Source organism: Rhinopithecus bieti, unplaced genomic scaffold (assembly GCF_001698545.2).
Source record: "Rhinopithecus bieti isolate Rb0 unplaced genomic scaffold, ASM169854v2 scaffold_23303, whole genome shotgun sequence".
NCBI lineage: Eukaryota > Metazoa > Chordata > Mammalia > Primates > Cercopithecidae > Rhinopithecus > Rhinopithecus bieti.
In genome coordinates, this window is record NW_016810922.1 from 168,331 (window position 1) to 181,150 (window position 12,820).

A 12,820-nucleotide genomic window follows, 5' to 3' on the forward strand; every position below is an offset into this window, starting at 1 on the left:
ATGTGTTCTTCCATTTGTTTGTGTCCTTTTATTTCACTGAGCAGTGGTTTGTAGTTCTCCTTGAAGAGGTCCTTTACATCCCTTGTAAGTTGGATTCCTAGGTATTTTATTCTCTTTGAAGCAATTGTGAATGGAAGTTCATTCATGATTTGGCTCTCTGTTTGTCTGTTACTGGTGTATAAGAATGCTTGTGATTTTGCACATGAATTTTGTATCCTGAGGCTTTGCTGAAGTTGCTTATCAGCTTAAGGAGATTTTGGGCTGAGACAATGGGGTTTTCTAAATATACAATCATGTCATCTGCAAACAGGGACAATTTGACAGCCTTGTATCTTAAACCAGTTTGAGTCACCACAAACTAGGAGGCTTATCAAAAGGAACGTCATCATCTCGAGCTCTCCTTGTATGACTTGACTGGGACTCACTGATTTTCCTACTACTATTCTCTGTCTCACCACTATTATAGTTTTGCTTGACTTCTGACCTTCTTCTCATTCCCGCATAGTAAGCTAGTTTCACTTCTTACCTTAGCAGCCTCAGCCCTACCTTTGTCTAGCCTTCTTTTTTCCAGTCTCTAAATGTTTCCCAAATTCATCCTCTCCTTTCCACCCCCAACTTCAATGATTTAGCTCAGGCTCTCATCATTTATTGCTGGACTGTTACAGTAACTGCTCACTAATCTTGTCTGAGTTTGATCCCTCTTCAGTCTGTGAGTCACGCAGCTCTACAGGCAAACTACTTATAACCCATCAGCAACAATCCAGGTCCTACAAGATGAAGTCTGGGCCCCAGTGTCACATGCAAGCCCTGCTGTGATCTTCATCCACCACCTGCTTTCCAGCTGCCTCTGCTGCCACTACTACCTGGTGCTCTCAAAGCACCTTGTGCTTTTCTCACTTCTCATTCTGGGAGACTGACTGGATAACTCAAAGGTCCTAACATCTTCCCCCCTCAAACACTATCTTCTTCTTTTCTTACCTGATTTGGAATAAGGTGTCAATAAGCAAGTAAGGAAATATATTCCCTTCTTCTTTGGATCTAGAATAATTCAAAGCAGCCTTAAAATGAGAAATGATGCTGGAGGAAGGAAGTAGCTGCCATGCTGATCCTGTTAGTGGGCTCTGTGTATGTGTGTGTGCAAGAGACAGACAGATGGACAGACCCTTGGGGCATTTTTAGCCTTGGTTGTGGCAGAGCTTTCTTTCTGAATTTCTACTCACATTTGACCAAGCTGCTGAAGCCAAGCTGCCAAGCCAATAAATTCACCCAACAGACTTTCATCAGGGGCCCCCTCCTAAGACCTGGGATTCTGAAGTACAGAAGAAACAGTTGCTACCCACACGGTGAGGTTTAATCTCAGTCTATACACTCTGGGGTAAGAGGTGTCCCTTTGTCTTTTTTTCAACTCACCTCAGGTTCTGACTCCCAGGTCTCCATGAGGCCAGGCCTGGTGCTCCCCATTTCCTTCACTTCGGAATTGTGTTAAGGTTCTTGGGTCCTGTAAGATGCATGCCAAGGTGTCAGGGAATGGGAGGGAACATTTGTGCCTCCAGGTTATGCCCATCTCAAAAGATTTAGGCTTGTGAAAAAGGTATTCTTGCAGGCTGTTTCTGCTTTCTGTCCTGCCATATAGCTTCCTCTAGGGGTAAAGCAAGGAAGGGACAGGTCCAGATCACCTCAGGAAAGACAGATAAAATGAAATCTGTGGGCTTTAGTGCAGATATGGGGGCTTTGAGCCACACAGTTGTTCCAGATGGATCTCCGGTGTTCTAAGATGAGGATGTGCAACAGATGTCAGGGAAAACCCCAATATTAGTTAAGGACATTTGGAATGAACTTAGCATTTATTTTCGAGAGGAGGCTGTGGTTGGATTGGTTTGCCACTGTGCAATATGAAGCATCGCACCTGAGTAGAATTTTCCACCAAACCAGCTCAGAGGGATCAGGCACTGATCCCTGGTTCCAATTGGGTGTGGCTTAAGGTAGCAGCAGAATTGTTTGCACTTAATGTACATGGAATAGCCCTGCTTTCCTCAGAAGAGGGCAGTGGGAGTGGCAGGCACTTAAAGTTTCATAGACCTTGTTTCTGTGCAATAATAAAAGTTTTGTTTTAATGAAAAGTAATTCTTTCACTTAAGTACCTACTGTTTGAAGTGAAAGAGTAAGTGTGTAAAAGCTATTATCGAAAGCAATTTTCTGAAGTCTCATTAATGAAGACAGGTAATGAAAATGGAAACATAAAGAAGGTATAAAGACATAACTTTGCTTATGTGTCAATAGGGAAGAACTGAATATCTATAATTGCTTTTTTATTTATACTAACATGGTTGTCTAAGTTTTTGTTGTCTCCAGTAACGGAGACAATGAATTTAAAAGAAAAAAACCTTCTGAACTACAAAAAGTTATGTATTGGAAAGATACAGGGACATCTCAAAGGAGATTTAACAACCAAGCTTGGGAGGGATAGATATGGAACTCATGGACTTTGTATACTGAGAGCTGTTACTAAGGTGACCCAGTTGCAATAACTTCTAGTTTCTATATTTCCTGAAGTGACAATTATGTTGGCTTAATCATCTACCCCTGGGTCAAACAAGTGTGAATAGACAACATCACCTAATAGCTAAAATTTACTAATGCTTCCTACATGTTGACCAAGGGTAGGTATGGGAGCAAAATCCAGCAGGGAGTCATCAGCAGTAGTGATGGGTGGGTGGGTCTAGCTAGATTCGTGGGGATCCTGAGCCAGCATTTACATGAGTCATACAGCTTTCTTCCATTTCCTGGGCACTGGAAATGTTAACCAGGGTGTTTGGGGATACAGCAGAATGAAGTGAACACTAGGATGTCAGTAGAAACATGGAATTATCTATTTTTGTTTGTTGTCCATTTAACTGAAATATTTTGAAAGCTTTTTGTTTGTTTTGTTTTATCGCCTCTTCTCCAGTTTTCATATTTTTAAAAATTTCATCCCCATTCTATCAATTATCACGATCCCTACCTCTCCTCCTCTATCTTTTCCTTTACTTTCTGAATACAGCAATGTCATCCATCACTTACTTCATGTCAGGGGCTCCAAAGTCATATGTCTCCAGGGGTCAGGTATCATACATGCAAGGACAGTGTCAGACTGGAAAGCATAGGTCTTTTACGTGTCCTTTCTTTAAAGGGAAACCACTAGGGCCAGTATTCCACATCTGAATTTTCATGTGAAAATTCCCAATTTTTACGTGTTTGCTGTTAATTTGTTTTTAAAAATGAGTAGGCCAGCCATAGTGCATCTACAATGATGGTTCTATCAGCAGTGAACAGTTTTGGATAGGATACTCTTGGAAGAGTGACGTGAGGGAGCTGGGGAACTGTATCTCCAACCTGGCTTCTGAAGGGACTGTGGAGGCTCGACTTGATTTAGCCTCTCTCCTCATCAACTTTATACTGTGAACCATATTTTTATGTCTGTATTTATACTATTCCACCAAAATACATATTTTTAAGCCTAATAAGTGATGATAAGATGACTGATATTTGATTATAAATGGGCTATTTTGTCACTTCTGCTCTCCCAGTTAGATTTCAGGCCCTTCTAAGAAGCCTATGGGTACTTAAGACATGTTTTTAATTAACTGACATAAACATCCGTTTAAACTATAAGATTAAGTATTTTCTAGTTAAATGTATGTTTTCAGTATTTGAGTTTGTCTTCCTAATGCATTTGTTTTGTGGGGCTATTTTTGGAGATATGTTTGCTTTTCTTTTAGGCAAGTTATTTAAAATGTTCTTCCTTTGGTTGGAAAGACTATTTGTAGATACTCAAATGTAAACTAGTTCTGATGTCTCTATTTCTATAATTTTCATATGATTGGGATTAGGTGGACTTGCAAAAAAAAGATGTCTGAAATTTTTTGAAAGTTTTTTTACATTTTAGAAAATTTTGTATTTTGATACTTTGCAGAGTTTTTATTTTATCTGTAATCTGTTTGGGGAGATTTATGGAGGTGTGGGAACACATAGGACCAAAGAATCTTTGAGTGGAAAGAGACCACAGAGTAAGCGAAGGCTTGGTCCCTTGGAATAGGAGTGCTTACTATACACAAAGCAGTCTGGGAGTACTGTAGTTGTGCATTTTGAATGGTTTTTCTTTGATGTGAACTGATACCTGTCATTTCCATGCTTTGGCCCTAGTACTGAACCCAGAACAAGTCTAGTCTTTTTGGGATCCCCAAATATATGGTAATCTTTAGGGCTATGAGTATATGTTCCCCTAGTGCCAAGGACCACATGTGGTCAAGAGCACAGGCTTTCGTGTCAAAAGGACCTATATGGAAATCTGGCTGCACCTTGTACTAACAATGACTGTGGACAAGTTACTTAATATCCCTAACTGTGCATTTCTTCATTGGATTTCAGTGAGTATTAAATAAGATAGTTAGTGAAAATGCTTAAATTATAATCAACCAATAAATGAGGCATCTGGATAGAATATACTAAACTGAAAGAAAGGAAGAAGTCTTGCAGAATGTCTTAGTGCTGAGCCTTGATTGTCTAGGATTCAAAGTGATATACCTATTGGGAACTGAAATTAATATGTTGAAGAGATATCTGCACTCCCATAGACATTGCAGCATTATTCATGATAGTCAAGTTATGAAATCAACCTTCCTCTGTCCCATCAGCAAGCTTGGTGTCCTTAGAAATACGGTACTAAGTAACACTAACCAGTGTACAATCATTATACCCTAGAAATAATTTGTGTTCTAAATTCCAGTGTTCTTTCATAGGCTGATGAACTGGGCTTCTCTACCTAGAAAGCAACCTTTGACTTCTTTAACTCTGCCTGACACTGCTTCCCTTGAGTCAGAACTTAGCAGTAACCTGCTTCCTCTCCCTCTGTTCCCCCTTCCTCTCACCTCCACCCAGGCTCTTCTGCCTCTTGGAGTTGACGGTTCCTGCATATCTCCCCTAACAGAAGAGAGTGAGAGCCAGCTAATGGCCTCACTACTAGACCCCCTCTCCCCAACTTACAACTTAAAGGTGGTTTCCGGGTAAGACTTAAGTGAGAGCTATTTATTTGATAAAAGATTTTATACCTTAATTGTTCAACAAGTTTTGAAAATTATTAACTAAAGCAAGCACAAATTGCCCCAAATTTACCATATCTCGTTTTTCCTTCAAGGAGTTAAGCACATTTTCCTTAACTGTTTTCTCCTATGTCTATTTATTTGTGGTAGAGCTTATTTTCCTTGGGACCTCTAAAATCAGATAATGTGCTCTTGCTTTCTAACTTATTTCTAAGTAAAAAACTAGTTATATAATGATAGTTTTGGACCATAACATGTATTTTGATACAACATTGAGGAAGCTAGTATTTGTACCTACCTACCTACCTAAGGGAATTTTAAAGAAAATTGTATCTTTGATTTTCCTAATTTTGGAGAAAAAATTTTCTGTTTTTGTTCATATAAAATATCAAAATTATATGATACTGAACCTATCTTGTGTTCACTATATTTTACATTATTAATAAATGAATAGCAGAGGAATTTCTTTTGTATTTTTCTGTCTAGAATTATGCTTAGGACTAAGGCAAGCAGATCATCTTTCTTTGGTGACTTCTTGACACAGGCTACTGCTTCTAGTGCTTCTCTAAGTGTTTATGAAGAAATGTTACGAGAAATTTCTTAGATCAAAACTATCACTTTGTCCTTGCAACCTGTATATGTTGATTTTGTGAGCACAGGAATAGACTAAGCAACACTTAAACACACCGCAAAAGACCTTGCTATGGGCTGTGTGCAATGGCTCATGCTTGTTATCCCAGTACTTTGAGAGGCCAAGGCAGAAAGATTGCTTGAGGCCAGGAGTTTGAGAGCAGCCTGGTCAACATAGGGAAACCCCGTCTCTATAAAAATATTAAAAAATAAAATTAACCTGGTGTGGTAGTATGTGCCTGTAGACCCACTACCCAAGAGGTTGAGGTGGGAGGATCTCTTGAGCCCAGGAGTTCAAGGCTGCAGTGAGCTATGATCATGTCTTTGTACTCCAGCCTGGGCAATGGATCAAGACCTTGTCTCTTTAAAAAAAAAAAAAAAAAAAAGACCTTGCTATTTTCCCCTCAATTCTTCATTTTGAAAAGATTCAGATTTATAGAAAAGTTGAAAGAGTAGACCAGTGAATACTTATTGTTAGCCTATTATCACATTTAATACTTTTCCTTGTTTTTATTGAAACAATAAAAATAAGTGCAGACATCTTGGTTTTCCTCAGCCTGCATCTCCTATGGATAAGGACACTTTTCTACATAACCACAATAGTATTATTGCACCTTAGAAAACTAACAATAATTTCTTAACATTGTCTAATAAACAATCCATGTTCCATGTTCAGATTTCCCCAGTTGTCCCCAAAAGACAGTTGTCCCCAAAATGTCTTTTTAGCTTTTAAAAAAGAATCAACCCAGAATCCAACCAAGGTTCATGAATTAGTTGTGTCTCTTTTGTCCTTTCAAATCTAGAACAATTCTTCCTTTTTGTGTGTGTGTGTTTTGTGTCATTGACCTTTTTGAAGGATCTAGGACAGTTGTCTTGTAGAACGCTTCACAATCAGGATTTTTCTGTTTCATTGTGTGCTTTCTATTTTTGGGTTTTTTCCTGGTGAATATTTTGAAATACACATACAGAAATGTGCTTAAGTTCTAAATATGTGGGTTTGTGAAAGTTTACTTTTCAGCCTCTGGGATTTTAAACTTTTGGCTACTTTGCAAACCCTTATCTCTGCACTTCTTTCTCCATTGCCTGTAGAGAATGCCTATTGCCAAGACAATTTCCTGGCACTTTCCTACAGATCAGGGTGCTAAGGCTGGGCAGCATCCAATTTAGGCAGTCCATTGTACTTATCTCAGATCCCCCACTGGGGTTTCAGTTAAAGAAGTTATTGTTCAGTTCCCCTTCTGAAAATGTTATTATGTAATTATCCTGGCTTTAGGAGATTTGGGTTGTTTTTATACCATGTGAATGAATTGGCTATCAGGAAAGTCATTTTAAAGCTTTTGGTGATCTAATTCAATTGTTAAAACTGCTTTAATAACTAAGTTGTAGAAGACACAATATAGCAGGTTCTTGAATAGTGTTGTTTTGTTCAATGTCTTTTTGTTATAATGTTGATGAGAAAAAAAAAAATCAATTCCTGGCTGGGGCCACTGTCAGTGGAGTTCACACTTTCTCCCCATGCCAGCGTGGGTTTTCTCTGGATGCTGCAGTTTGCTCCCACATTCCAAGGATGTGCACATGAGGTTAATTGGTCCCATTCTGAGTGACTGTGGGCATAGATTATGATTGCACCCTGCCATGGGATGGTGTCCTGTCCAGGTGTGGTTCCTGCGTTGTGCCTTGAGCTGCTGGGATGGGTTCTGGCCACCCTTGATCCTGAACTGTAATAAGCAGGTTGGAAAAGGAACGCATGAATAAATGCAAATTATTGTAAAATAAAAATTTGTAAGGTCTACAATAATCCTACAAATGCATGACAATAAACGATGTGGTATGAAAGTGCTCAGTGGGTCTGCCATATTTGTGATTGGCTTTGAACTGCATGGCGGTAGGAGGTCCTTCTTATATTTTTCTTTTTTTTTTGAGACGGAGTCTGGCTCTGTCCCAGGCTGGAGTGCGGTGGCCGGATCTCAGCTCACTGCAAGCTCCGCCTCCCGGGTTTATGCCATTCTCCTGCCTCAGCCTCCTGAGTAGCTGGGACTACAGGCGCCCGCCACCTCGCCCGGCCAATTTTTTGTATTCTTTAGTAGAGACGGGGTTTCACCGTATTAGCCAGGGTGGTCTCGATCTCCTGACCTTGTGATCCGCCCGTCTCGGACTCCCAAAGTGCTGGGATTACAGGCTTGAGCCACCGCGCCCGGCCATATTTTTCATTTTGCAAACATTTATTCCTTGATTTAACCCCCCACCCCGATGACTGTCGTCATTTACTGATTCACCAAAAATTGGGTAAATAATTATCTTATTTTGTATTAATCTTCTGTAAATGTATGTATAACTCACATTTATTTCAGTGTTTAATATTAGAAGTGTTTTGGTCTTTATTTAGAGGTTTGGTGATATTTTTATGACCAGAAATATTATTTGCTGTAGGAACTTAACTCTCATTTATATTAGTTAGTCTATGTAAAATTGGTTTTATTATATGTCCTTTGACTTAAAGCAGCAGTTTCCAAGAACCTATTGATGATTTTAAGTGAGGATTTACTGTACAGGGTTTTTGGCTTGTAACCATCTAGTGCTTTTTTGGTTGCAGAGATTCAGTATCAGTCCAGAAGTGGCTCATGGTCATTTATGGAAAAGGCCAACTGTTAAAAAGTATTATGACCTAGGCCAGCTTTATCTTCACTACCCAAATTACTCTGCCCCCTTGTTGGTATGGTTACTCCACAGCTCTTTCATGTATCTCTTATTTTCAGCATACATGCCAAATGGGGATGACAAATGATGGTGTGAATTGGGGTCTTAACCTGGGGTCAGTGGGTCAGTGAATCCCATAAAATGATATGCAAAGTTTTGCATGTATTTACTCTTGTACTTTGTTCTGGAAAGAGGTTTTCATAGATTTCATTAACTTTTCAGGGGTGCCCATGAGCCCAGAAATGTTAAAAACACTGACTTAGTTACTTCTTCATAGAGTTGTCCATATTTTCTCTAACCCTTGACATAAAATCTTTTTACTTTTGGTAATCTTTTTATGTACTTGTATTGGATTAAAATATTATAAGGAATAAAATTAAATTCATTCAGAATCTTAGTCATCACCCAAAAATAATCGCTACTTACATATGGGTAACTATTACATGTACATGCACATGCACATATTTTAAGAAATCATTCTTGATGAATTATTTCTTCTTTACTAAATATAGAACAATAACATTTTTGTTTAATTGCTATAGAGTAGACTATGGTATCCATATAACTATATTTAAACAGTCTCCTATTGATGGACATAGCTACCATATTTGTATTTTAATAGGAATCAAACCTTAGGCAACAGTAGTGGAATACTAGATAGGAACCTGGGGCTTTTGTTGATTACAGGAGCCCTCTTCCTTTGTCCTACCTTTCCAAGCCCCACATCAAAGGTTAGACTCTGGCCTTTGGGTGAGAGAACACATTTGCTTTTCTTAAAACAAAAGGGAACTGTAGTTCCACACTCTTCTCTAGCCCCCAAGAGAGTAACATGATTTGGCAAATCATTTCAAATCAATAAAGAATATAATTGGTTTTCCTTAGGATCAATCCACTTTAAAGCAGCTCCATTTAAATCTGTTCCCAATTTTCAGGGTTCAAATGGGCCTACTTTTGTATAGTTTACTTTATATTTTTAAAAAGTATTCATGAAAATTTTTGTGGGAAAAAATCCAATACTTTAATTGTTAAAACACTTGGATCATGTAGCCTGGGAGAGACTTTACCACATATAAATATGTATGATTTCCCTCAGTTTGTGTGTGTGTGTGTGGTCCATATTTTCCTATGATATATTGCTGAAAGAAGTGTTGTTGACTGTCTTTTCCTCTTTTTCTCTCTTATCTGTTTACCAATGACACTACTAGATTAGAGGCTGCACCAGTCAACACCCATGGGTCCAGGGGTGGTAACTGTTCCCATCTGGCTATGAGTGATTAATGGTGTTTATGTCATGGCATAAATCACATTTCGTTGTTCAATCAGCTGAGACTCAGGCCATTAAAAAAATTTACTCTACGAAAATCAATAACCAGTGGGTTTTGGAAAGGAGCAGTTCTTTAACAGTTATTCTTCAAGCCTGTCTGTAAAGATAAATAATCAAATTACTATACTCACTAAAACAGTACAGGTAACAAGAAATATAATCTCACAGATAAAGGATGACCTTAAGTAAGGACAGATTGGAAGCCATTTTTAGGAAGATAGAAAGCAGCCAAAGAAACCCAATACCCTCTTAAAAGTCTTTAAGAATGTCACCCTTTTATACAGAGCCAGCCAAAAACAAAATCTCAGAAAGCTCAAGATGGATTTTCAGAAAAGCATGGAAAATAAATTGGGTTGATAATAGCATGCTGTGACTGACCTAATGCCACTCACAACTCCCTATGGATTGTAGCTACAATACAGAAAATCAATTTTATTTACTTTTTGCCTCAAGTTTGCCTAGTATCTTATTGTCATTAGAAAAATATACACTCTAAATAAATAAATTAGCCAAGATGGTGACATTTTATGTAAAGTAAAATGGAAGACAGCTTTTTTTGGGGGGAAAGAATAGGGAGCTACATCTTACATACCTCACTTTGTGGACTTCTAAAAGAATGGGGTTTACACCTACTATGTGCCCACAAAAAAGAAAAATAAAATAAAATAATGGTGTTGACCATGCATAGCCACATGCCTAAACAGATTGAGATAAGGTTAGTAGTCCTGATGTAATTAGAGTTTATTTCACGTACCTTGGGTGAGTGTTTTGGGATGTGGCTCACACAGCCTGTTTGTGCTGCAGTTGCCACTGCTTTTGTGGGAAGCCCAGTGTTTTTGCTCAAATTGGAGCATGCCTCACTGATTTCTGCCTGTAACTTGCTTCTTAGGAATCCATGGCTGCAAGTTACATTTCAGGAATTCGAGTTATACCAGTTTTGCATCTTTACCATGAGTCTCAGCAAAGTAGAATTCTCAGTAGGAAAGTCAAGACTTCTTTTTGATGTACTGTTATGTTTATGATTTTGCAGCAGAGATAGTCAACATCCTTGTTTCATTAGTAAGCAAGTGGCTCTCTAAATAATCACAAACACAACCCAACAAAGAAGGAAGGAATAACACCTTGTGCCTTTTCCCTCTATGGAAGATATAACACTTTTATGCAAGACATGACCCTGCAGATTTGCTCCAGCTAGATGAAGGGAGGACTAACCTTCAGGCCAAGTGCTTTGGTAAAAGCATCATGCTTCTCATTTCACAGTGTAATGACCAGGAGCTGAGAAGAGCTCTGTTTCCTGTCACTGAGCTGCATCATTCTCATTTACATTATTGGCAGCTGTTACTTTGCTGGAAGTTTAAATTACCTCAAGAACTCTAAACCGAGTTCAGATGTTTGTTTATTGGCGCTGCCATAGGCTTCTGAAAACAGTCTTTTGTGTTCTCCCAGTCTTAAGAAAAGGCTCTTCTCAGAATCAGCCCTTCCTCCCTCCTTGCTCTTTTCTGGGAACCTGCTTCAGTCTCATGAAGAAAATTAAATAATGAGAACAGGGGCTTAAAATTGATTGGAACAGAGTCTCCAGTGGTGAGGTGACTTGAAGCGGAAAGGAGTTGGGACTCAACATCCTGCATTTGTGCTTTGTTTTCGAAACTTCGAGTTAGTTGCATTAATGAATTAACCAGCAGGCTAGCAATGGAAAATATTTCTACTGTCCTGGTGGGGGAGCCAAATACTATAGATTTGTAACAGGAAGGCTGTTGATTCTGGCTTCATTGTTGGGCCAGTCATTTGTGAGCTGGTGGCCGGACCACAGGCCACACACTTCTTCGGTGCAAATCTTCATGTATTGGAACTGCCTGTGTATTGTTTTTACGATTGGAGACTTGGCCAAGAAAAGATGGTGAGCCCCGGGTTTCATTTTTTTGGTTTCTGTATATTCCCTCAGCTCTGAGGATGGTGCAGGATATGCCAGACCCAGTTTGGGGGCAGGGAGGGCGGCGGTGGTGATGGTGGGGATGTTTAAATCGATGAGCATATGTGAGTATTTTGCTGTTAATGCTTTCTCTGTGTCATTCTCTGTAGAGTTCCGGGAACGCGTCCTATCGCTGCTCTATGTCTTCCTCTGCGGATTTTTCCGACGAGGATGATTTCAGCCAGAAATCTGGCTCCGCATCCCCAGCTCCGGGAGACACCTTACCCTGGAATTTGCCTAAACATGAGAGGTCGAAAAGGAAGATTCAAGGGGGCTCAGTGCTGGACCCTGCCGAGAGGGCAGTGCTTCGGATAGCAGGTAAGAGCATCTGGGGAAGGGGATGGAGTCGGGGAAGAGAGTTGCGGAAATTCGCCCATCTGCTTCCTGGGGGGCCATAGCGGGAGCTGATGCACTGGGCAGGAATCTGTGCTCAAGGTGGGGGAGGATGATGACCATGTTTACTTTATGCCTTGTTTTACTGATAGAGCCATTTGCCCTGCCTGCTGGTGACTAAGCTGTTTGGCCCTGCCTTCTGGTTGGATGAATTGATTCCTTTGAAATGCAAGGAATATTGCACTAAACTTTCCTATTTACTGCATTAGTTACCGTAACATTCTGAAAGTATTAGCTCCAGTGATTGCTAGTATATTTGCGGGAAGCTGGAAGTGAGCAGCCTTTATTTTCATTTTTGCCCAGGGGCACTGAGCTACGCAGATTTAACTCAAGAAGATTCACGGTTTTCGGTACCCAGGATTGCAAAGCATATTCCAGGAACTTGGATGTTGTTTTTCTTTAAATGTAGCATCTCTGTCTGCATCATCGTATCCATAGCAGCTTTCTGTCCTTAGTGCTTTTGAGGGTTTGGCCATCACGCCTTCCTGATTAATTAATACATGAGACGTGCCAGTGTTTCTGTTCTGTGTTACCCGGTGTTGCCTTGCATTGGCCCTAAAAGCTGAACCAGAAGTGATGGCTTGTTTTACCCAGCTGAAAGCTGAGAACACTGTGGAAATCAACCTTCCAACCCCCGTGTGGTTTGTGTGTATGTGTCCCGTGCATGAGAGGTGCTTCCAGGGGTGGTTGTTCCTTTCTTCCCTCAATATATATATATATATATATATA

General features: G+C 39.7%; 1 protein-coding gene across 1 annotated transcript in view; it reads left to right on the forward strand.

The window, feature by feature from the left end:
* LOC108542958 (uncharacterized) overlaps nt 1-12,778 on the forward strand; it is a gene marked incomplete at its 5' end in the record, with an annotated part of 109,985 nt that extends 97,207 nt beyond the window's left edge. Inside the window, 1 exon segment of the mRNA XM_017893235.1 lies at nt 11,809-12,778. Coding sequence (XP_017748724.1) covers nt 11,809-12,096 — 288 coding nt within the window.
* Between the last annotated feature and the right edge of the window lie 42 nt (nt 12,779-12,820).